This window comes from Eriocheir sinensis, chromosome 30, assembly GCF_024679095.1.
Source record: "Eriocheir sinensis breed Jianghai 21 chromosome 30, ASM2467909v1, whole genome shotgun sequence".
NCBI classification, from domain to species: Eukaryota; Metazoa; Arthropoda; class Malacostraca; order Decapoda; family Varunidae; genus Eriocheir; species Eriocheir sinensis.
The window spans coordinates 1,197,426-1,222,915 of NC_066538.1; the positions used below are offsets into that span (position 1 = coordinate 1,197,426).

Below are 25,490 nucleotides of genomic sequence, written 5' to 3' on the forward strand. Positions count from 1 at the left end.
AAACCCAATACGTGTGTGTGTGTGTGTGTGTGTGTGTGTGTGTGTGTGTGTGTGTTCAACTGTGTTGCCCTGATAGTATTGCCCTGACAGTGTGTTCCCTTGTGTGTGTGTGTGTGTGTGTGTGTGTGTGTGTGTGTGTGTGTGTGTGTGTGTGTGTGTTGCCCTGACAGTGTGTTGCTGTGTGTTGCAGTGTTGTTGAAGGGGTCCAAGTGTTTCCGTCTCAAGAGGTTCATCAACTGCTTGGAGGACCGCGCCAGCCTGACCCACATGGCTGACCTTCTCACCACCACGCTTGACCTCAAAGAATGCAAGTAAGGACCGTATATGTAGTCTCTCCCTTTCTGTAGCCTGCTTTTCCATGTGTCTGTTCAGTCTTCATGCCCTTTCTGTAGCCTGCTTTTCCATGTGTCTGTTCAGTCTTCATGCCCTTTCTGTAGCCTGCTTTTCCATGTGTCTCCCTTTCTGTAGCCTGCTTTTCCATGTGTCTCCCTTTCTGTAGCCTGCTTTTCCATGTGTCTGCCTTTCTGTAGCCTGCTTTTCCATGTGTCTCCCTTTCTGTAGCCTGCTTTTCCATGTGTCTCCCTTTCTGTAGCCTGCTTTTCCATGTGTCTCCCTTTCTGTAGCCTGCTTTTCCATGTCTCTCCCTTTCTGTAGCCTGCTTTTCCATGTGTCTGTTCAGTCTTCATGCCCTTTCTGTAGCCTGCTTTTCCATGTCTCTCAAATTCAGTAGCCTGCTTTTCCATGTGTCTGTTCAGTCTTCATGCCCTTTCTGTAGCCTGCTTTTCCATGTCTCTCCCTTTCTGTAGCCTGCTTTTCCATGTGTCTGTTCAGTCTTCATGCCCTTTCTGTAGCCTGCTTTTCCATGTCTCTCCCTTTCTGTAGCCTGCTTTTCCATGTGTCTGTTCAGTCTTCATGCCCTTTCTGTAGCCTGCTTTTCCATGTCTCTCCCTTTCTGTAGCCTCCTCCTCCATGTGTCTGTTCAGTCTTCATGCCCTTTCTGTAGCCTGCTTTTCCATGTGTCTGTTCAGCCTACATGCCCTTTCTGTAGCCTGCTTTTCCATGTGTCTGCTCAGTCTTCATGCCCTTTCTGTAGCCTGCTTTTCCATGTGTCTGCTCAGTCTTCATGCCCTTTCTGTAGCCTGCTTTTCCATGTGTCTGCTCAGTCTTCATGCCCTTTCTGTAGCCTGCTTTTCCATGTGTCTGCTCAGTCTTCATGCCCTTTCTGTAGCCTGCTTTTCTATGTGTCTGCTCAGTCTTCATGCCCTTTCTGTAGCCTGCTTTTCTATGTGTCTGTTCAGTCTTCATGCCCTTTCTGTAGCCTGCTTTTCTATGTGTCTGTTCAGTCTTCATGCCCTTTCTGTAGCCTGCTTTTCCATGCGTCTGTTCAGCCTACATGCCCTTTCTGTAGCCTGCTTTTCCATGTGTCTGCTCAGTCTTCATGCCCTTTCTGTAGCCTGCTTTTCCATGCGTCTGTTCAGCCTACATGCCCTTTCTGTAGCCTGCTTTTCCATGCGTCTGTTCAGCCTACATGCCCTTTCTGTAGCCTGCTTTTCCATGAGTCTGTTCAGCCTACATGCCCTTTCTGTAGCCTGCTTTTCCATGTGTCTGTTCAGCCTACATGCCCTTTCTGTAGCCTGCTTTTCCATGTGTCTGTTCAGCCTACATGCCCTTTCTGTAGCCTGCTTTTCCATGTGTCTGTTCAGCCTACATGCCCTTTCTGTAGCCTGCTTTTCCATGTGTCTGTTCAGCCTACATGCCCTTTCTGTAGCCTGCTTTTCCATGTGTCTGTTCAGCCTACATGCCCTTTCTGTAGCCTGCTTTTCCATGTGTCTGTTCAGCCTACATGCCCTTTCTGTAGCCTGCTTTTCCATGCGTCTGTTCAGCCTACATGCCCTTTCTGTAGCCTGCTTTTCCATGCGTTTGCTCAGTCTTCATGCCCTTTCTGTAGCCTGCTTTTCCATGCGTCTGTTCAGCCTACATGCCCTTTCTGTAGCCTGCTTTTCCATGTGTCTGTCCAGTCTTCATGCCCTTTCTGTAGCCTGCTTTTCCATGCGTCTGTTCAGCCTACATGCCCTTTCTGTAGCCTGCTTTTCCATGCGTCTGTTCAGCCTACATGCCCTTTCTGTAGCCTGCTTTTCCATGTGTCTGTCCAGTCTTCATGCCCTTTCTGTAGCCTGCTTTTCCATCTGTCTTCAGTCTTCATGCCCTTTCTGTAGCCTGCTTTTCCATGTGTCTGTTCAGTCTTCATGCCCTTTCTGTAGCCTGCTTTTCCATGTGTCTTCAGTCTTCATGCCCTTTCTGTAGCCTGCTTTTCCATCTGTCTTCAGTCTTCATGCCCTTTCTGTAGCCTGCTTTTCCATGTGTCTGCTCAGTCTTCATGCCCTTTCTGTAGCCTGCTTTTCCATGTGTCTGTTCAGTCTTCATGCCCTTTCTGTAGCCTGCTTTTCCATGTGTCTGCTCAGTCTTCATGCCCTTTCTGTAGCCTGCTTTTCCATGTGTCTGCTCAGTCTTCATGTATTCCCTGATGCGGCCGTATATAATCTCTCCCTTTCTGTAGCCTGCTTTTCCATGTGTCTGTTCAGTATTCATGCCTGTATCTCAAGCCCACGAAGGGAATGAGTTGGGTTTTAATGAGTTATTTTTTTATATTCATTACGCGGAAATCTTCTCTGTCTTCTTCAGTCACTCAGTCCTCCCTTTCCTTCTCCCCTTCCAGCAAGATTCACGTTCATAGCGCAGAAAACTCATCTCTTTGCTGTCCCTCAATTGGCTTCAGTCACTCAGTTTTCCCTCTCCTTCGTTTCAACCTTTCCCCCTCTTCCCTTCCAGCAAGATTCATGACGTGGAAACCTCATCTCTTTTCTGTCTATCAATCAACTTCAGTCACTCCGTTTTCCCTCTCCTTCGTTTCAACCTTCCCACCTCTCCCCTTCCAGCAAGATTCATGGAGTGGAAACCTCATCTCTTTTCTGTCTATCAATCAACTTCAATCACTCAGTCCTCCCTTTCCTTCGTTTCAACCTTCCCACCTCTTCCCTTCCAGCAAGATTCATGGCGCGGAAACCTAACCTCTTTTCCGTCTATCAATCAACTTCAGTCACTTAGTCCTCCCTTTCCTTCGTTTCAACCTTCCCACCTCTTCCCTTCCAGCAAGACCCATGGCGCGGAAACCTAATCTCTTTTCTGTCTATCAATCGGCTTCAGTCACTCAGTTTTCCCTTTCCTTCGTTTCAACCTTCCCACCTCTTCCCTTCCAGCAAGATCCAGGTAGCGATCGCGGCGTGCATCGAGGACAGCGAGAAGAGCAAGAAGAAGTGTCAGGGGACGTCTGAGGCGATTACACAAGCCCTCATCGCATTCTTCAGCGCGACCAAGTGCGGCCAACCTGACCCAACCCCGCCACCGCCGCCATGCCTGCCCCCTGCGGTATGTGTGTTTTGTTTTTTGTTTTTTGTTTTTTACAGCAGAGGAGTCAGTTCAAGAGCATAAAAAAAGGTATCAAATGTGAAATAAAAAAGCCCGTTGTGTATTTACCTATTCGTATTTACTTATTGTAGTCTACCAGGCCTGAGCTAAGCCCTAATAGTCCCGTCTCCATATCTACATTCATCCTGCCTTCCATTCGTCTGTTGGACACTTCGCCTCCAGCACATTCCCGCAAGCTGTTCCATGTGTTAATATTTCTATGTGGATAACTAGACTTTTTTTTTCTGTGTGTGTGTGTGTGTGTGTGTGTGTGATAGTTAGTTAATTAGTCAGTCAGTCAGTCAGTCAACTCTCTCTCTCTCTCTCTCTCTCTCTCTCTCTCTCTCTCTCTCTCTCTCTCTCTCTCGTTTTTTTTTTCTATGTGGATAACTATACTTTTTTTTTTTTGTGTGTGTGTGTGTGTGTGTGTGTGTGTGTGTGTGTGATAGTTAGTTAATTAGTCAGTCAGTCAGTCAGTCAACTCTCTCTCTCTCTCTCTCTCTCTCTCTCTCTCTATGGATAACTATACTTTTTTTTTTTTTTTTTTTGGTGTGTGTGTGTGTGTGTGTGTGTGTGTGTGTGATAGTTAGTTAATTAGTCAGTCAGTCAGTCAGAGGGTCAGGGTTATTCTCTCTCTCTCTCTCTCTCTCTCTCTCTCTCTCTCTCTCTCTCTCTCTCTCTCTCTCTCTCTCTCTCTCTCTCTCTCTCTCTCTCTCTCTCTCACATCTTTTTTTTTCTTTCAAACAGGTCCCTGGCTCAACCAACACCACCATCAACACCACCAACACCACCAGTAACGAGGAAAACACCGAATTCCTCAACACCACAGACAACACCACCACCACCACCAGTACCAATAACACCCCCAAACAAAACACCACCACCAACACCATCACCACCACCACCACCACCACCCCAAAAGCATCACCACAAACAGCCTGCAAGAAGGACCTCAGCACCAGCGGGACACCAACAGCCTCGACGGTGGTGGTGACGTTGCTGGTTACCCTGGTGTTGGTGGGTCTTCTGGCGGTGGTGTTGGTGCGTAAGGGAGTCCTCATCATACGAACGGACTTCAATCGTCACATAATCGGACTGGATGCAATGGACAATGAGGAAAGGGACAGTGCTTACGACAGGCTATAGATGGGTGCTGTGTGTGTGTGTGTGTGTGTGTGTGTGTGTTTAAGCTCTAAGGTAAGAAAACAAGAGAAAAAAAGAAAGACTTATTCACTGCCCATATAAGAGTGTGTATAGATGTGTGTGTGTGTGTGTGTGTGTGTGTGTGTGTGTGTGTGTGTGTTTAAGCTCTAAGGCAAGAAAACAAGAGAAAAAAAAGAAAGTCTGTTATTCACTGCCCATATAAGAGTGTGTATAGATGTGTGTGTGTGCATGTGTGTGTGTTATAGTAGAGGAAGTAACTCAATGTATGAAAACGAGAAAAAAAAGAAAAAAAAAAAAAGAAAGCCTGTTATTCACTGCCCCGATAAAAGAGTGTATAGATGTGTGTGTGTGTGCATGTGTGTGTGTTACAGTAGAGGAAGTAGCTCAATGTATGAAAACGAGAAAAAAAAAGAAAAAAAAGAAAGCCTGTTATTCACTGCCCCGATAAAAGAGTGTATAGATGTGTGTGTGTGTGTGTGTGTGTGTGTGTGTGTGTGTGTTGGGAACCTGTTAGTCCTGAATTCATATCACATTCCTTTCCTTTTTTATGTCACCAAAGGACTTTAGCGAAAGGTGTTGATGGGACCTTCCACACCACCACCACCTCCACCTCCACCACCTATAAGAAGACTGTGATGTTACGTTATCTAGCAATAGTGAGCTTTGTGTATTGTCATCAGTATTTCATCCTATTAGTGAATGTGTGATAGTCATGTCGCTTGAGAGATTTTGCAAGACGCCTCTCTGACTGAAATACAACATGATGGAAAAAAAAATGTATTGGAGTGTATTTTTCTGTCCTCTGAGGGCGAAAACGAATCAGGAAAACGCATTAGAACATATACTAAAGGAACGCCAATGGGTGGGTGAGGTTACTGGTGTGAACGGAGAGAACCTAACATTACTATCAGGCAAAGATACATAACACAAGACACAAGACAAAAATAAAACAGGTAGAGTGTGATATGTAGGATGTGTTGGGTGTGCTGAGGAGGCAGAGACTGAGGTGTTATGGGCATGTCAAGAGGAGGTATCGAGAGAGAGAGAGAGAGAGAGAGAGAGAGAGAGAGAGAGTATTGTCACCTGAACCGAAACAAAACACAATGGGAAAAAAATGTATTCGACAGTATTATTTTATCCTCTGTGGGTGAAAACGAGTCAGGAAAACACATTAGAACGTATACTAAAGGAAAGGTAGAGGGCAGGTTTAATTATTAGTATGAGTGGACATAGAGAAACAGAGTCAACATATTTAAACATCATCAAATCAACCGAATCAAAACGCAATGAAAAAAATGTATTCGACTGTATTATTTTATCCTCTGTGGGTGAAAACGAGTCAGGAAAACGCATTAGAACGTATACTAAAGGAAAGGTAGAGGGCAGGTTTAATTATTAGTATGAGTGGACATAAAGAAAAACAAAGAGTCAACATATTTAAACATCATTTCCCAAGCCACAACACAAGCTACAACACACTTCATTGACAGAGAAACACAAAGGCTCATGCAGAAATCACAACAAGACAAAACAACACTTCGACACACTGCAATACACACTTCAGAGGAAAACAAATACTTCACTCACTTCAACAAGCTACAGAATACTTATAAAACAGAGAAACACTACTAAAACATATACACTGATCACGGAAAACAAACAGGAAATTCACAACATTCAACGCAATACAACACAAACTTCAAACAGAGAAAAACAAAGAAGAAAACAAGTAATTCACTCACTTCAACAAGCCACGGAATACTTATAAAACAGAGAAACACTGATCACGGAAAACAAACCGGAAATTCGCAACATTCAACGCAACACAACACAAACTTCAAACAGAGGAAGACAAGGAAGAAAACACTCATAGTATTTAGCTTATTCACTCTTTCTTCCTCTCTTTCTTTCTTTTCTTCATCCAGTCTTTCTTCCATCCTTTGCCTCTTTCCTTCCTTCCTTCCTTCTTTCTTTCTTTCTTTCCTATTTCTGTATCTAGCATTTATCTTATTCCCTCTTTTCTCCTCTCTCTCTTTCTTTCTTTCCTTCATCCAGTCTTTCTTCCATCCTTTGCCTCTCTCCTTCCTTCCTTCTTTCTTTCTTTCCTATTTCTGTATATCTATCTCTCCTATGTCTTCCCTCGCATAAGATAATTCACTCACTTCAACAAGCTATGGAATACTTATAAAACAGCGGGGTAACTAAGACTCACACATTGATCACAGAAAACAAACCAGAAATTCACACCAACACAATACAACACGAACTTCGAACGGAGAAGAATAACACTCGTACACGAATCACAAAAAAACGAGGCCATTCACATACTTCACCAAGCTACAATACGCACTTCAAACAGAGAAAAACACAAAGGGTCGTATAATAAGACATTTCGCTGCCCAAAAACACATATTTGACAAGGCACACATATTTGAAATTTGACAAGGCAACACATATTTGAAATTTCATAAGAGTTGTGGGGATTTCCAGGGGTAGTTTTATGACCCTGGTGGTAGTTTGACCCTTCTTCTGTACCATGAACCTGAAGAAACACTCACTAGAACCCGACTGACCCCCTCTTTGACCCTTAGAAACAACTGGTGTAAGAAGCGAAAATGTCTGATCATACCGACCACGGACTCATGCAGAAATCACAACAAAATCGCAGACAATTCACATTCTTAAGCATGTTAGTGGTTCTGCTACTGACACACTACAGACTACTCTACATCACTACATACCACACACTACAACACACTATATCACACTCCAATTCCGACTTCAACTCCAGGAAATTTTAAGGTTCCGCTTCCGACTACAATTTTGACTCCATTCCCTTCTTCTCTTCCCCCTCTTATGCAGTACAGTGACAGGCAAATCAGACCCAGCCACACTACGCCACATGCCACACTATGCCACACTACACCACACACCACCCAGCCACACTACACCACACACATCAAAAGGAGTCAGAATTGGACTATTTTTACGAACACTGACTACGACCAAGACTCAAACTCAACCTCTACGCCTAACCAAGCTTCTATTAGTACCTCATCTCTTCTATGCCTGGACGAGGAGCCCCACCACCCCCAGCAGCCTCCCTCCGGCGGACTTCTCTCGGGGGGCGATTCAGAAGTTCTTGTAGTAGTGGCGGAAGATGATCTGAGTGGTGCGGTTCATCTCCTGGCAACTCTTCTCTACAGAGTGGCTGAGCGCTGAGCTTCCGCAGGTAAACACTCCAATGATGTTAGTCTGTCAGAGGTAGAGAAGACCATTAGTTTGTTTGTTTTTTGTTGTTGTTTTTTACAGCTAAAGAAACACCTCAAGGGCAACAAAAAAGGTATAAAAAAAAAAACACTAATCGCTGTTCCCATAGAGTTGAGATAAAAATATTGATAAGGTAAACACAACATTCCCCCTCTATTTCCCTTTCATATCCCTCCTCCTCCATATAGCCCATTATGGTATATCTAAAGAACAGGTATTGGTCTAACTACCTATGCAAACAAACAACATGGTCTCCTTATTCCATGTCTCTTTTTTTCCTTCTTTCTCTTTTCAGTATCTCTGTCTCTCCTATGTCTTCCCTCGCACACTTCCTCCATGCTAATTCTCATTCTCCTTCTCTTCCTTCTTCTCCTTCTCCTCCTTCTCACATTGCATTTCTCCATCTCTATCAGTTCTATGTCTCCCTTCACACACTTCCTCCAGTTCTCCTCCTCCTCCTCCTTCTTCCTCCTCACCTTGTACTTCCTCTTGAGCGTGGTGAAGATGGACAGAAAGTTGGGTCTGCCGAAGTGTGTGATGGCGCGCAGGTCTGTGATGAGCGAGATGCCGGTGCTGGACTGGTAGTATCGGTCCGTCATGTACTGCAGAGGAAGGGAAGAGGAGGAGGAGGAGGTCAGTCACTGTGTTGTCTGTGAGGGAATAGGCTATCAATATGCTTGGCCTTGGCTGTCATGTGTTGCTGAGAGAGAGGAAAGAAGGAGGAGGAGGAGGTCAGTCACTGTGTTGTCTGTGAGGGAATAGGCTATCAATATGCTTGGCCTTGGGTGTCATGTGTTGCTGAGAGAGAGGAAAGAAGGAGGAGGAGGAGGTCAGTCACTGTGTTGTCTGTGAGGGAATAGGCTATCAATATGCATGGCCTTGGCTGTCATGTGTTGCTGAGGGAGAGGAAAGAAGGAGGAGGAAGAGGAGGTCAGTCACTGTGTTGTCTGAGAGGGAATAGGCTATCAATATGCATGGCCTTGGCTGTCATGTGTTGCTGAGAGAGAGGAAAGAAGGAGGAGGAGGAGGGCAGTCACTGTGTTGTCTTTGAGGGAATAGGCTATCAATATGCATGGCCTTGGCTGTCATGTGTTGCTGAGAGGGAGGAAAGAAGGAGGAGGAGGAGGAGGAGGTCAGTCACTGTGTTGTCTTTGAGGGAATAGGCTATCAATATGCATGGCCTTGGCTGTCATGTGTTGCTGAGAGGGAGGAAAGAAGGAGGAGGAGGAGGAGGTCAGTCACTGTGTTGTCTTTGAGGGAATAGGCTATCAATATGCATGGCCTTGGCTGTCATGTGTTGCTGAGAGGGAGGAAAGAAGGAGGAGGAGGAGGAGGAGGTCAGTCACTGTGTTGTCTGTGAGGGAATAGGCTATCAATATGCATGGCCTTGGCTGTCATGTGTTGCTGAGAGAGAGGAAAGAGGGAGGAGGAGGAGGAGGTCAGTCACTGTGTTGTCTTTGAGGGAATAGGCTATCAATATGCATGGCCTTGGCTGTCATGTGTTGCTGAGAGAGAGGAAAGAGGGAGGAGGAGGAGGAGGTCAGTCACTGTGTTGTCTGAGAGGGAATAGGCTATCAATATGCATGGCCTTGGCTGTCATGTGTTGCTGAGAGAGAGGAAAGAGGGAGGAGGAGGAGGTCAGTCACTGTGTTGTCTGTGAGGGAATAGGCTATCAATATGCATGGCCTTGGCTGTCATGTGTTGCTGAGAGAGAGGAAAGAGGGAGGAGGAGGAGGAGGTCAGTCACTGTGTTGTCTGAGAGGGAATAGGCTATCAATATGCTTGGCCTTGGCTGTCATGTGTTGCTGAGAGAGAGGAAAGAGGGAGGAGGAGGAGGAGGTCAGTCACTGTGTTGTCTGTGAAGGAATAGGCTATCAATATGCATGGCCTTGGCTGTCATGTGTTGCTGAGAGAGAGGAAAGAAGGAGGAGGAAGAGGTCAGTCACTGTGTTGTCTGTGAAGGAATAGGCTATCAATATGCTTGGCCTTGGCTGTCATGTGTTGCAGAGAGAGAGGAAAGAAGGAGGAGGAGGAGGTCAGTCACTGTGTTGTCTGTGAAGGAATAGGCTATCAATATGCATGGCCTTGGCTGTCATGTGTTGCAGAGAGAGAGGAAAGAAGGAGGAGGAGGAGGTCAGTCACTGTGTTGTCTGTGAAGGAATAGGCTATCAATATGCTTGGCCTTGGCTGTCATGTGTTGCTGAGAGAGAGGAAAGAAGGAGGAGGAAGAGGTCAGTCACTGTGTTGTCTGTGAAGGAATAGGCTATCAATATGCTTGGCCTTGGCTGTCATGTGTTGCTGAGGGAGAGGAAAGAAGGAGGAGGAAGAGGTCAGTCACTGTGTTGTCTGTGAGGGAATAGGCTATCAATATGCATGGCCTTGGCTGTCATGTGTTGCTGAGAGAGAGGAAAGAGGGAGGAGGAGGAGGTCAGTCACTGTGTTGTCTGTGAAGGAATAGGCTATCAATATGCATGGCCTTGGCTGTCATGTGTTGCTGAGAGAGAGGAAAGAAGGAGGAGGAGGAGGTCAGTCACTGTGTTGTCTGTGAAGGAATAGGCTATCAATATGCTTGGCCTTGGCTGTCATGTGTTGCTGAGAGAGAGGAAAGAAGGAGGAGGAGCAGGTCAGTCACTGTGTTGTCTGTGAGGGAATAGGCTATCAATATGCATGGCCTTGGCTGTCATGTGTTGCTGAGAGAGAGGAAAGAAGGAGGAGGAGCAGGTCAGTCACTGTGTTGTCTGTGAGGGAATAGGCTATCAATATGCATGGCCTTGGCTGTCATGTGTTGCTGAGAGAGAGGAAAGAAGGAGGAGGAGGAGGTCAGTCACTGTGTTGTCTGTGAAGGAATAGGCTATCAATATGCATGGCCTTGGCTGTCATGTGTTGCTGAGAGAGAGAAATGAATTAGGGAAGAAGTGAAGCAACAGACTTTAAAGTGGTTTGGCCACATGGAGCGAATGGAGGAGAGTAAGATGACCAGAAGGGTGCATGTGAGTGAGATAGAGGGAGGGAATACTAGAGGACGACCTCCAGTGAAATGGAGGGATAGGGTGCAAGAGTACGTTAGGGAGAAGGGGGAAAGATCTTTGAGAAACTTTGAGCAGGCAAGGAGGGAGTGTCTGGATAGAGAAGGTTGGGAGCTCTTGGTGTTGATGAAATGACGATGATGATGATGATGTATCTGATCTCTCCCTATAAGGCTGTGATGAAGGGTAAGAAAGACGAGCGTTACATCTCCCAGAAGCATGACTCACCAGCATGATGGTCCGCAGGTCAAACTTGCTCTTCAACTGTGAGATGAAGATGTGCGCCCCGATGACCTTATCCTTGTCCATGGCCTCCACCTCCTTCAGGATGTCCAGGACCCACTCGTACTGCCACTGGCTGCGCGTCGTCCACAGAAACAGCACCTGAGGGAGAGGACGGCAGGCTTTATTTATTTATTTATTTATTTACAACAAAGGAGACAGCTCAAGGGCAACAAAAAGTGTAGAAAAAAAAGCCTACTACTCACCACTCTCCCACGACAGACACAAGTATAGAGTGGCTGAGGCAATGGCCCTTCAGGAGTTCAAAAGAAAAGGTATTCATGCACATTATACAACCTGAACTACAACAAAGCATTTATCTGTGCAGCAAGTAGTCTCTCACTCTCTCTGTACAGTCTGTGAGGTCTGAATTTCTATGCTAATCTATGTAAATCTATGTAAATCTTTATCTCCCTCTCTCGGTTTCTTGTCTCCCTCTATCTCAAAAAAGGAGGGCGCGTCAGTAATTTTTCCTCTCTCTATCTCTTTCTCTAACAAGGTCTGGTCTAAGAGAGAGAGTGCGTTTCTTGCCTTCTTGGTCCGAGTCAGGTTCTTGGAGGTCTTGAGTCTGTGGGCCATGTCCTTGAGGATGGAGGCAAAGGGTGTAACTCCAATTCCACCGGCCACCAGTACCACCACTTCATAATCCCACCAGGTCTGATGTCCCTCTCCAAACGGACCGTCCATGTAGATCTGGAAGGGGTGGGAGAGAGGGAAGGGGGATGAAACCTCTAAGTGTTACATTCTTAAACATTTCGTCACACAAGCTCACGTATTTGGAGTATGCATCTCACACACTCACACAGCTCTCCTTGACAGAGTGGAGTCTAAGGCTCTTCATCTCATCAGCTCTCCTTCTCTTACTGATAGTCTTCTACCTCTTAAATTTCGCTGCCATGTTGCCTCTCTTTCAATCTTCTATCGATATTTCCACGCTGACTGCTCTTCTGAACTTGCTAACTGCATGCCTCTCCCCTCCCGCAGCCTCGCCACACACGACTTTCTACTCAAGCTCATCCCTTTACTGTCCAAATCCCTTATGCAAGAGTTAACCAGCATCTTCACTCTTTCATCCCTCACGCTGGTAAACTCTGGACCAATCTTCCTTCATCTGTATTTCCTCCTGTCTACGACTTGAACTCTTTCAAGAGGAGGGTATCAGGACACCTCTACTCCCGAAATTGACCTCTCTTTCGGCCACTCCTCAAACTCTTTTTAGGAGCAGTGAGTAGCGGGCTTTTTTTTTCACACGTTTCCTTTTTTTATGCCCTTGAACGGACTCCTCTGCTGTAAAAAAAAAAAAAAAAAAAAAAAAAAAAAAAAATTCCAAGGTGTTTTGGGCATTTCCTTGTTCTTCCCCTCAAAGGTAAACAAAGCCCACATATTTGACAAGGCTTTCAGAGGTGTTTTGGGCATTTCCTTGTTCTTCCCCTCAAAGGTAAACAAAGCAAGCAGCAGCGTCTCACCCCAGGGTACTTCTCGTCGCTGGGCTTCTCCGAGTATAATTCCACCAGCTTCCTCGTCCACGGCCCCACAGCGCGGATATGCAGGGTGAGGTTCTTCTCTTGAGGAGCGGAGGAGAGGGTGAACGGGTGGTACTCCTGGAAGAAGAGAGTAATAGAGTACAGATTGCAGGACCAGACATGTGAAGAGAGCAGGGGAGGATACAGTGCTGGGAGTTGTGGAGAGATTAGAGATTGAAGGAAGGAGACCAGCTGGTAGACCTAGGAAAACGTGGAGAAGGTGTATACAGGAAGACTTGGCAGTGATGGGATTGGATGAGCATTGGGCAGAAGACAGAGTAGAATGGAGGAGAGCCATAAAGCGTCCAGCCGCTCAGGAAGTGAAAATGGACAGTAAACGAAATGATGATGATGATGATGATGATAAGACTGAAGGACCAGAGAGCTATCTACATCTATCATCCTTCCCTTGACTGAATGAGGTGTGCGCCTAAAATCTTTGCCAGTATACCTTCCTCCCCTCATCTTGTAGTAACCTCAGAGCAGGACCCAAACACACCACCGTGGACGCTACTGGTGGCCTGGACTCACCTGCTCACTGATGGCGGTGGAGGCGATGTTGACCCACTGGCCAGACTGGAAGCTGAAGAGTGGAGGGCGCCGGATCTCAAGGCGGATCACATCTGGCGGAAGGGAAGGATAGGTGGTGAGGGTTAGACGCCATCCTCATTATCCTGCAGTATCCTCGTTTTTCAGAAGGCTTTTTGGTTTTTATCACATTTTGCCTCCTCCTCCTTCTCCTCCTCCTCCTCTAAGACACTAAATAAATCCTTGCTGCCTCCTCCTCCTCCTCCTCTAAAACACTAAATAGATCCTTGCTGCCTCCTCCTCCTCCTCCTCTAAAACACTAAATAGATCCTTGCTGCCTACTCTTTCTCCTCCTCCTCCTCCTCTAAAACACTAAATAGATCCTTGCTGACTTCTCTTCCTCCTCCTCCTCCTCCTCCTCTAAAACACTAAATAGATCCTTGCTGCCTACTCCCACTCCTCCTCTTCTTCCTCTAACTGTCTCATCTTCTGTTATTATGTCATTTTCTATTTTATTAATTTCTCTTTGCTTTCCATATTTTTCCTTCCTCCTCCTCCTCCTCCTCCCCCTTCTCCTCCTCCTCTAAAACACTAAATAGATCCTTGCTGCCTACTCTTCCTCCTCCTCTAGCTTCTTATTTTTCTGTCATCATCTTTCTTATTCATTTCTCTTACTTTGCTTTCCGTATTTTTCCTTCCTCCTCCTCCTCCTCCTTCTTCTCCTCCTCCTCTAAAACACAAAATAGATCCTTGCTGCCTACTCTTCCTCCTCCTCTAGCTTCTTATTTTTCTGTCATCATCTTTCTTATTCATTTCCCTTACTTTGCTTTCCATATTTTCCTTCCTCCTCCTCCTCCTCCTCTTCCCTCAGCCCCATCAATTCATAACAACAGTCAACGTTGCCAGATTATCCTACTCAAGATCTTTTATTTGCTGATTTCCGACCCCAAAACTGTCTCCTCCACCCCGATAACTAGATTAATTCATAGTTATCACTGAAATGGTTAGTAGTTGTTGTTTTTTCCAATAGTCATGGCTCAGAAACTGGTAAATACTAAGCTCTGAGTACGATAATCTAGCACCGTTGAACAGTCACCAGCGTACCAGCAGCACTGTTATAACCGAACACAACCCACCAGAGGGCAGCTTGGTGGCCTTGATGATGTCAATCTTGATCTTGTTCCTGGAGATGGAGATGAGCTTGTCCAGGAGGAAGAGGATGCAGGGCCCCAGGAAGAAGTAGTGAAAGAACGGTGGCTGGGGAAGGAAAAGGGCAGGACGTCAGCGCATGGAACGTTTGAAATTAACATCACTAGAGTCAATATGTTTCAAACCTAATCTAACCTTACTTAACCTAAACCCTAACCTAACTTAACCTAGCCTTCCATAACCTAACTTAACCTAAACCCTAACCTAACTTAACCTAGCCTTCCATAACCTAACTTAACCTAAACCCTAACCTAACTTAACCTAGCCTTCCATAACCTAACCTAACTTAACCTAGCCTTCCATAACCTAACTTAACCTAAACCCTAACCTAACTTAACCTAGCCTTCCATAACCTAACCTAACCTAACTTAACCTAGCCTTCCATAACCTAACCTAACCTAAACCCTAACCTAACTTAACCTAGCCTTCCATAACCTAACCTAACCTAACTTAACCTGATAACCTAGCAACCTAAACCTAACCTAACTTAACCTAGCCTTCCATAACCTAACCTAACACAAACCTAACTAACTAACTTAACCTAGCCTAGCCTTCAACCTAACAACCTGGCAACCCTAACCTAACCCAACCTGGCCTTCCTTAACCTAACCAAGTAGAAGACCGGGTAGGTGTTGTGCGTGAACCAGTGGGAGCGACTGACCATTATTTCATGCTCTTAGGGGTCAAAAAACTAGTGATGCTTATGCTGCCTGACCCACCTGCACCAGTCTGGCCGAGCCGTGGAGGATGAAGAGGAGGTAAAAGACCGGGTAGGTGTTGTGCGTGAACCAGGGGGAGCGGCTGACCATTATTTCATGCTCTTAGGGGTCAAAAAACTAGTGATGCTTATGCTGCCCGACCCACCTGCACCAGTCTGGCCGAGCCGTGGAGGATGAAGAGGAGGTAAAAGACTGGGTAGGTGTTGTGTGTGAACCAGGGGGAGCGACTGACCATTATTTCATGCTCTTAGGGGTCAAAAAACTAGTGATGCTTATGCTGCCCGACCCACCTGCACCAGTCTGGCCGAGCCGTGGAGGATGAAGAGGAGGTAAAAGACTGGGTAGGTGTTGTGCGTGAACCAGAACAGCCGGAAGAAGTTTTTCCGTCCCAGGTAGGCAAAGGCGTAAATGAGGGCCGTCTGGAGGGTGAGCAGGACCCCGGTGATGCCTGTGATTGTCTCCCAGCACCAGTAGTGGAACTTGGGCAGCACATGTGTCCTACAGGGGGGGAAGAGGTACTGGCTGCTAGGTGAAGTTAGGTTAGGGTTTAGGTTAAGTTAGGTTAGGTAAGTCATTAGGTTAGGGAATGCTAGGTTAAGTTAGGTTAGGTTAGGTCAGTCACTAGGTTAGGGAATGCTAGGTTAAGTTAGGTTAGGTCAGTCATTAGGTTAGGGAATGCTAGGTTAGGTTAGGTTAGGTTAGGTCAGTCACTAGGTTAGGGAATGCTAGGTTAAGTTAGGCTAGGGTTTAGGTTAGGTTAGGTTAGGTCAGTCATTAGGTAGGGAATGCTAGGTTAAGTTAGGCTAGGGTTTAGGTTATGTTAGGTTAGGTTAGGTCAGACATTAGGTAGGGAATGCTAGGTTAAGTTAGGCTAGGGTTTAGGTTATGTTAGGTTAGGTTAGGTCAGACATTAGGTTAGGGAATGCTAGGTTAAGTTAGGCTAGGGTTTAGGTTAGGTTAGGTTAGGTTAGGTCAGACATTAGGTAGGGAATGCTAGGTTAAGTTAGGCTAGGGTTTAGGTTAGGTTAGGTTAGGTCAGTCATTAGGTAGGGAATGCTAGGTTAAGTTAGGCTAGGGTTTAGGTTAAGTTAGGTTAGGTCAGTCATTAGGTTAGGGATTGCTAGGTTAAGTTAGGCTAGGGTTTAGGTTAGGTTAGGTTAGGTCAGTCATTAGGTAGGGAATGCTAGGTTAAGTTAGGTTAGGGTTTAGGTTAGGTTAGGTTAGGTCAGACATTAGGTTAGGGACTGCTAGGTTAAGTTAGGTTAAGTCAGGTTAGGTTGGTCATTAGGTAGACTCTGGTGATAAGCTAAACACCAGTCATGTATGAGTTGATTCTGTAAACCTGGTCTCGGAGAACTGTGGGTTATGGACAAAGCAGTACATGTTTTTAGATTGTACTGGGAAAGGCAGGCTAGGGTTCACATCCCAGGAAGAACAAGACATAAGTTGCTCGGGAAAAATGACCCTTGGTACACTTGATACAAGGTGACTGTCTCCCATGCAACTTATATCTAATTTTTTCAGGGATGTGTAACTTGCTTTTTCCAGTGCAAACTAAAGTAAAATAGCTCTGTTCCTTATGCCCCTTCTCATGCAGACGCCTCAATTATGAAAACACTGATATGATGACGGCAGACTTTGATGATTAGCTAAATGTCAGTCATACTTATGAGTTGATTCAAAAGTCCCTTCACACCAACGGCAAGCCCAAAACAGTCCCTTCACACCTACTGCAAGCCCAAAACAGTCCCTTCACATCTGCTGGAAGCCCAAAACAGTCCCTTCACACCTACTGAAAGCCCAAAATAGTCCCTTCACACCTGCTGGAAGCCCAAAACAGTCCCTTCACACTACTGAAAGCCCAAAATAGTCCCTTCACACCTACTGAAAGCCCAAAATAGTCCTGTCGCACCCTCCCTGCCCAGCGCCTCACCTCCTGAAGTAGTCCCTGAACAGACAGGCGAGGTCGGCTGGCGTCTGCGTGGAGATGTGGTAGAAGTTGATGGCGTGGCCGACGACATGCATCACCGTCCACACCAGCGCCCAGAAGCCCATGTAGCGGTGCAGGCTGATCATGTGGTCAAAGGGAAACAGCCGGTGCAGCGCTGTGGACCTGTGGGGGACGGCAGCTTGGTTTAGGTTAGGGAGGCCAAGGTATTAGGGTGTTAAATTAGGGTGTTAAGTTAAGGTGAGGTTAGGGGATGCTAGGTTAGGGGATGCAAGGTTAAGTTAGGTTAGGGGATGCAAGGTTAAGTTAGGTTAGGTGAGGTTAGGTGATGCTAGGTTAAGTTAGGTTAGGGGATGCTAAGTTAAGTTAGGTTAGGGGATGCTAGGTTAAGTTAGGTTAGGGGATGCTAGGTTAAGTTAGGTTAGGTTAGGTTAGGGGATGCTAGGTTAAGTTAGGTTAGGGGATGCTAGGTTAAGTTAGGTTAGGGGATGCAAGGTTAAGTTAGGTTAGGTGAGGTTAGGGGATGCTAGGTTAAGTTAGGTTAGGGGATGCTAGGTTAAGTTAGGTTAGGTGAGGTTAGGGGATGCTAGGTTAAGTTAGGTTAGGTGAGGTTAAGGGATGCTAGGTTAAGTTAGGTTAGGTGAGGTTAGGGGATGCAAGGTTAAGTTAGGTTAAGGGATGCTAGGTTAAGTTAGGTTAGGTGAGGTTAAGGGATGCTAGGTTAAGTTAGGTTAGGTGAGGTTAAGGGATGCTAGGTTAAGTTAGGTTAGGTGAGGTTAAGGGATGCTAGGTTAAGTTAGGTTAGGTGAGGTTAGGAGATGCTAGGTTAAGTTAGGTTAGGTGAGGTTAAGGGATGCTAGGTTAAGTTAGGTTAGGTGAGGTTAGGGGATGCTAGGTTAAGTTAGGTTAGGTGAGGTTAGGGGATGCTAAGGTTAGGTTAGGGTTTTAGGTCAAGTTAGGTTAGTTACTAGGGTTTAAAGTTAGGCTAAGTTAGGTTAGGTTAAGTTATTAGGGTATTAGGTTAGGGTAGGTCAAGTTATTAGGGCATCAGGTTAAGGGAGGTCAAATTATAGGGTGTTAGGTTAGGGTAGGTCAAGTTATTAGGTATTAGGTTAGGGGAGGTCAGTTTATTAGGGCATTAGGTTAGGTTAAGTTATGTGAGGTTAGGGGATGCTAGGTTAAGTTAAGTTAGGTTAGGGTTTTAGGTCAAGTTAAGTTAGTTACTAGGGTTTTAGGTTAGGCTAAGTTAGGTGAGGTTAGGTTATCAGGGTATAAGGCTAGGTTAAGTTATTAGGGTATCAAGTTAGGTAAGTTAGGTGATTAAGGGACGCTAAGATAGGTTAAGTTAGGTTAGGGCTTGTTACTGTGACTCCTCCTCCTCCTCCTCCTCCTTTAAGTTATTAGGGTATCAGTTAGGTAAGTTAGGTGATTACGGGACGCTAGGATAGGTTAAGTTAGGTTAGGGCTTGCTACTGTGACCCCTCCTCCTCCTCCTCCTCCTCTTCCTCCTCCTCCTCATCATCATTCTTTAAGTTATTAGGGTATCAAGTTAGGTGAGATTAAGGAACATAAGAATAAGTTAAGTTAGGTTAGGGCTTGCTACTGTGCCTCCTCCTCCTCCTCCTCCTCCTCCTCCTCTGGGACTCACCTGAGGAGGGAGAAGAGGTTCCTGCACATGGTGACGAGCAGGGTGGAGTAGGTGAACATCATGGCAGACGCAGCACCCCGGGTCACTGTCACCCCATACCCAGCGATCTGACGCAGTCCCCGGTGCTCGCGCTCAACCCTGCAAAGAAAACGGGGATCAGACACTCCAGATAGGTTGTCGCACTCCACTCACTCCTCCACTTCCACAACTGTCAGACCTACTCCACTTCCATAACTGTCAGACCCACTCCACTTACTACTCCACTTCCATAACTGTCAGGCCCACTCCACTTACTACTCCACTTCCATAACTGTCAGACCCACTCCACTTCCATAACTGTCAGACCCACTCCACTTACTACTCCACTTCCATAACTGTCAGACCCACTCCACTCACTACTCCACTTCCATAACTGTCAGACCCACTCCACTTACTACTCCACTTCCATAACTGTCAGACCCACTCCACTCACTACTCCACTTCCATAACTGTCAGACCCACTCCACTCACTACTCCACTTCCATAACTGTCAGACCCACTCCACTTCCATAACTGTCAGACCCACTCCACTCACTACTCCACTTCCATAACTGTCAGACCCACTCCACTCACTCCTCCACTTCCATAACTGTCAGACCCACTCCACTCACTACTCCACTTCCATAACTGTCAGACCCACTCCACTCACTACTCCACTTCCATAACTGTCAGACCCACTCCACTCACTCCTCCACTTCCATAACTGTCAGACCCACTCCACTTACTACTCCACTTCCATAACCTCCACTTCCATAACTGTCAGACCCACTCCACTTACTACTCCACTTCCATAACTGTCAGACCCACTCCACTTCCATAACTGTCAGACCCACTCCACTTACTACTCCACTTCCATAACTGTCAGACCCACTCCACTTCCATAACTGTCAGACCCACTCCACTTCCATAACTGTCAGACCCACTCCACTTCCAAAACTGTCAGACCCACTCCACTCACTACTCCACTTCCATAACTGTCAGACCCACTCCACTTCCATAACTGTCAGACCCACTCCACTCACTACTCCACTTCCATAACTGTCAGACCCACTCCACTTCCATAACTGTCAGACCCACTCCACTTCCATAACTGTCAGACCCACTCCACTTCCATAACTGTACGTCAGACCCACTCCACTCACTACTCCACTTCCATAACTGTCAGACCCACTCCACTTCCATAACTGTCAGACCCACTCCACTCACTACTCCACTTCCATAACTGTCAGACCCACTCCACTTCCATAACTGTCAGACCCACTCCACTCACTACTCCACTTCCATAACTGTCAGACCCACTCCACTCACTACTCCACTTCCATAACTGTCAGGCCCACTCCACTTACTACTCCACTTCCATAACTGTCAGACCCACTCCACTCACTACTCCACTTCCATAACTGTCAGACCCACTCCACTTACTACTCCACTTCCATAGCTGTCAGACCAACTCCACTTACTACTCCACTTCCATAACTGTCAGACCCACTCCAAACCTCCTAGACTGAGAGAGAGAGAGAGAGAGAGAGAGAGAGAGAGAGAGAGAGAGAGAGAGAGAGAGAGAGAGAGAGAGAGAGAGAGAGAGAGAGAGAGAGAGAGAGAGAGAGAGAGAGAGAGAGAGAGAGAGAGAGAGAGAGAGAGAGAGAGAGAGAGAGAGAGAGAGAGAAAAACAAGAGAGAGAGAGAGAGAGAGAGAGATAGAGAGAGAGGAAGGAGAGAGAGAGAGAAGGGAAGAGAGAGAGAGAAGGGAAGAGAGAGAGAGAAGGGAAGAGAGAGAGAGAGAGAAAGAAAGGAAGGAAGGAAGGAAAGGGAGGGAAGAAAGGAAGGAAAGAAAGGAAGAAAAGGAAGGAAGGAAGGAAAGGAAGGAAGGGAAAGGAAAAGGGAAGGAAAGGAAAGGAAAGGAAGGAAAGGAAAGAAAGGAAGGAAAGGAAGGAAAGGAAAGAAATGAAGGAAAGGAAGGAAAGGAAGGAAGGAAAGGAAGGAAAGGAAGAAAGTAAAGGAAGGAAGGAAAGGAAAGGAAGGGAAGGGAAAGGAAAAGGAAGGGGAAGGAAGGGGAAAGAAGGGAAGGGAAAGGAAAGGAAGGGAAAGGAAGGTAAGGGAAAGGAAGGGAAAGGAGAGTGAAGGGAAGAGAAGAGAGTACTCACGAGAAGAAGTATGCCCTCTCTGCGAAGATGAGGAACATGACGAGCGTGTAGAGCACCAGCCAGAAGGCGTACTGGACCTTGCTGCGGACCTCGTTGACCAGGCCGTAGTACCACCACTTAACGCGCTTCGCAACCGATGGCTCCTCCAACCCCTCCTCCTCCTCCTCCTCCTCAATATCGGTGTCCTTCTGGCTGCGTATCGGTGTCATGGCCTCGAGGCTGAAGGTCCTAAAAAGCTGTTTCTTCTTGGTGCGAGTCTCCAGCGACACTTTGTCAAAGATGGTGCCTTTCTGGAGGACGATGCGCTTGAAGTTCTCAAATGTGATCTCCTGGTCCTCCTTCACCCCGACGGACTTCATCATGGTACCCGCCAACGCCCGGAGCTGGCCCTCCTTGATGTCGCCGCCCCAGCTCGACCTGACATGGTGACAGAGAGAACTTGATGACATGGTAAATGGGTATGCTCTGAACAGCCTTCCTTCGTCTGTATTTCCTCCTGCCTGTGACCCTTGCACACCCTGAACAGCCTTCCTTCATCTGTATTTCCTCCTGCTTATGACCCTTGCACACTCTGAACAGCCTTCCTTCATCTGTATTTCCTCCTGCTTATGACCCTTGCACACTCTGAACAGCCTTCCTTCATCTGTATTTCCTCCTGCCTGTGACCCTTGCACACTCTGAACAGCCTTCCTTCATCTGTATTTCCTCCTGCCTGTGACCCTTGCACACTCTGAACAGCCTTCCTTCATCTGTATTTCCTCCTGCCTGTGACCCTTGCACACTCTGAACAGCCTTCCTTTGTCTGTATTTCCTCCTGCCTGTGACCCTTGCACACCCTGAACAGCCTTCCTTCATCTGTATTTCCTCCTGCTTATGACCCTTGCACACTCTGAACAGCCTTCCTTCGTCTGTATTTCCTCCTGCCTGTGACCCTTGCACACTCTGAACAGCCTTCCTTCATCTGTATTTCCTCCTGCTTATGACCCTTGCACACTCTGAACAGCCTTCCTTCATCTGTATTTCCTCCTGCCTGTGACCCTTGCACACTCTGAACAGCCTTCCTTCATCTGTATTTCCTCCTGCCTGTGACTCTTGCACACTCTGAACAGCCTTCCTTCATCTGTATTTCCTCCTGCCTGTGACCCTTGCACACTCTGAACAGCCTTCCTTCATCTGTATTTCCTCCTGCTTATGACCCTTGCACACTCTGAACAGCCTTCCTTCATCTGTATTTCCTCCTGCCTGTGACCCTTGCACACTCTGAACAGCCTTCCTTCATCTGTATTTCCTCCTGCCTGTGACTCTTGCACACTCTGAACAGCCTTCCTTCATCTGTATTTCCTCCTGCCTGTGACTCTTGCACACTCTGAACAGCCTTCCTTCATCTGTATTTCCTCCTGCCTGTGACTCTTGCACACTCTGAACAGCCTTCCTTCGTCTGTATTTCTTTTCTTTTGTTTATTTTCATCCTTGAGCTGCTAAAGAGACAGAGAGAACCTAGTGACATATTCATACCTTGGCAGTGGTGCAGTGAGGCTGGTCTGCACTCTACTCAATAAGACCTGAATCGTCTCTTATAATAATAAAAGAAATAATAACAAGGGCATTCACAACACCTCCACCTGCCGTCCCTGCCAAGCCCCGCCACTCACTTGACCAGCCTGAGGAGGTCCTTAAGGGATATACTGTTGGACTGGTTGATGTCGTAGATGTCGAAGGCCAGCCTCGCCTTCTGCTCCGGCGTGCCCTGGGCCAGCACCAGCATCACATCCCACAGCTCCTTGATGGTGATGAAGCCGTTCTTGTCCGAGTCCATGCGACGAAACAGCTGACGGAAGGGGCGGTGGATTACTGTGGTGGCCCTACCCCTACGATTTTGCCTTTTTTTACTCCACTTCCCGAAAAGCCATCTTACTTATACCCTAATAATCTAACCTGACCTAACCTAACCTAACCTAATACCCTACTGACTTGACCTCACCTCCATTATTCATACCAAGAGGGCATTAGATTACTATGCCAGAGAGAACGAGAGGGAGAGAGGAGGAAGAAGGGACCACCTACTATCTGCTTAACTTTTCAAAACTAGCAGAGAGGGAGGGAGTAAAGGGAGGGGCCACGTACTATCTGCTTAACTTTTCAAAACTAGCAGAGAGAGGGAGAAAAGGGGGGCAGGGGAGGGAGGGAGGGGCCACCTATTATCTGCTTAACTTTTCAAAACTAGCAGAGAGGGAGGGAGAAAAAGGGGGCAGGGGAGGGAGGGAGGGAGGGGCCACCAGCTCACCTGCTTGACGAAAACATTATTGGGCAGCATCCCGAGCTCACTGGCCAGCTCGTCTAGGGTGAGCTCGATGGAGAAGTCAGCGTTCATCTCCTTCTTGGCTAAAATCTTCTCAGTCCTCTCCACGTTGTCCTTGTCGCAGTAAGCCTGAGCACACACAGAGAGGAGATTAAATTCTTGAAGCCCCGAAACAACGCTACGAGATTGTCATATTCAGCCTCATATTTTTGCTGATTTCCGACGCCAAAACTGCCTCTTTGACCCCAATAACTGTCTTTGTAAATAGATATCGGAACAATAGTTAATCACTGGTGTTTTTTGGCAATAGCTACGACTCAGAACCAGTAAATACGAGGCTTTGAGTACGATGATCTGGCAACAGTGCCTTGAAACTACAGGCCCTCCATGATTTTACAGGCCCCTTCCAAAGTCTAACAGGCTGCCCCAAGAATATTACAGCCTTCCCCTAAATCTTCCAGCCCCCAAATAAGTCTTGAATTTTGAAAGGCAGGTCTGTGAGGACTTACATTCTGCCCCACCAAAATCTTACAGGCCCTTCCAAAATCTCACAGGTCCCTTCCATGATATTACAGGCCCCCTTCAGAATCTTACAGGCCCTTCCAAAATCTCACAGGCCCCTTCCATGATATTACAGGCCCCCTTCCAAATCTTACAGGCCCTTCCAAAATCTCACAGGCCCCTTCCATGATATTACAGGCCCCCTTCAGAATCTTACAGGCCCTTCCAAAATCTCACAGGCCCCTTCCATGATATTACAGGCCCCCTTCAAAATCTTACAGGCCCTTCCAAAATCTCACAGGCCCCATCCATGATATTACAGGCCCCCTTCAAAATCTTACAGGCCCCCTTCAAAATCTTACAGGCCCTTCCAAAATCTCACAGGCCCCATCCATGATATTACAGGCCCCCTTCAAAATCTTACAGGCCCTTCCAAAATCTCACAGGCCCCTTCCAAGATATTACAGGCCCCCTTCAAAACCTTACAGGCCCTTCCAAAATCTCACAGGCCCCATCGATGATATTACAGGCCCCCTTCAAAATCTTACAGGCCCTTTCAAAATCTCACAGGCCCCTTCCATGATATTACAGGCCCCCTTCAGAATCTTACAAGCCCTTTCAAAATCTCACAGGCCCCATCCATGATATTACAGGCCCCCTTCAAAATCTTACAGGCCCTTCCAAAATCTCACAGGCCCCATCCATGATATTACAGGCCCCCTTCAGAATCTTACAGGCCCTTCCAAAATCTCACAGGCCCCATCCATGATATTACAGGCCCCCTTCAAACCCTTACAGGCCCTTCCAAAATCTCACAGGTCCCTTCCATGATATTACAGGCCCCCTTCCAAAACCTTACAGGCCCCTTAAGAATACTACAGCCTTCCCCTACATCTTACAGGGCAAAAAATAACAGTCTTGCATCCCGAAAGACAGGTTTACGAGGACTCACGTTTTGCATGACGAATCGACAGAGGCGGGTCAGTTTCTTCTGCCGCTGGTAAACGGTGGTGATGCCGGTCATTATGGAGGTCCGGGTCTCGAGTCTCTGGTTGAACGCGAGGCCCAGGGTGTCGCAGAAGTGCTCCAAGTCCTGGTAGAAGGTTGAGCCGTGCCAGGAGTCTTTGAACACGAGATTCTGTCGGGGAGATTTTGCGTGTGAGGGAGGTTTGAAAAGGTTGGTATTGGGAGGTTTTTGATTGTTATTTTCTCTTTTCTTCTCTTCTCTTTTCTTATCTCTTCTCTTCCCTTTTGTATCATTTTCATTTCTCTCCTTTTCCTTCCTTTCCTTTCCCTTGCCTTCCCTTCCCTTGCATTTCTTTCCCTTTCCTTTCTCTTTCTCTTTTCTTCTCTTCTCTTTTCTCATCTCTTCTCTTCTCTTCCCTTCCCTTCTGTATTGTTTTCATTTCTCTCCTTTTCCTTCCTTTCCTTTCCCTTCTCTTTTTTTCCCTTCCCTTCCTTTCCTTTCCCTTTCCTTCTCTTCCCTCACATTCCCTTCCCTTCTTTTCTTTCCCAACCCTTCCCTTGCCTTCCCTTCCTTCCTTCCCCTTTCCCTTCCCAACCCTTCCCTCACCTTCCCTTCCCTTCTCCCCTTCCTCTCTCTCACTCTCACTCTCACTCTCTCTCTCTCAACGTAGCCAGATTGTCTTACTCAGCCTCTTATAATTACCGACTTCCGACCCAGAAACTGTCTCGTGGACCCCAATAAGGAGATTCACTTATAATT

At 46.7% G+C, this 25,490-nt stretch overlaps 2 protein-coding genes across 2 annotated transcripts in view; one reads left to right on the forward strand and one right to left on the reverse strand.

The window, feature by feature from the left end:
• Window positions 1-5,053, forward strand: part of LOC127005395 (uncharacterized) — an 8,273-nt gene extending 3,220 nt beyond the window's left edge. Inside the window, exons 4-6 of the mRNA XM_050874206.1 lie at window positions 191-311; window positions 3,258-3,426; window positions 4,213-5,053. Coding sequence (XP_050730163.1) covers window positions 191-311; window positions 3,258-3,426; window positions 4,213-4,611 — 689 coding nt within the window. The 3' untranslated portion in view covers window positions 4,612-5,053. The remainder of the gene's footprint in view (window positions 1-190; window positions 312-3,257; window positions 3,427-4,212) is intronic.
• A 1,555-nt stretch (window positions 5,054-6,608) lies between these two features.
• The window catches only part of LOC127005734 (dual oxidase 2-like), a 34,785-nt gene continuing 15,903 nt past the window's right edge, over window positions 6,609-25,490 (reverse strand). The window contains exons 19-32 of the mRNA XM_050874846.1: window positions 24,717-24,902; window positions 23,249-23,392; window positions 22,617-22,792; window positions 20,965-21,381; window positions 18,783-18,920; window positions 17,120-17,299; window positions 15,477-15,684; window positions 14,395-14,515; window positions 13,262-13,353; window positions 12,674-12,808; window positions 11,739-11,900; window positions 11,154-11,309; window positions 8,376-8,501; window positions 6,609-7,884 (exon numbers count right to left, since the gene is read on the reverse strand). Coding sequence (XP_050730803.1) covers window positions 7,762-7,884; window positions 8,376-8,501; window positions 11,154-11,309; window positions 11,739-11,900; window positions 12,674-12,808; window positions 13,262-13,353; window positions 14,395-14,515; window positions 15,477-15,684; window positions 17,120-17,299; window positions 18,783-18,920; window positions 20,965-21,381; window positions 22,617-22,792; window positions 23,249-23,392; window positions 24,717-24,902 — 2,364 coding nt within the window. The 3' untranslated portion in view covers window positions 6,609-7,761. The remainder of the gene's footprint in view (window positions 7,885-8,375; window positions 8,502-11,153; window positions 11,310-11,738; window positions 11,901-12,673; window positions 12,809-13,261; window positions 13,354-14,394; window positions 14,516-15,476; window positions 15,685-17,119; window positions 17,300-18,782; window positions 18,921-20,964; window positions 21,382-22,616; window positions 22,793-23,248; window positions 23,393-24,716; window positions 24,903-25,490) is intronic.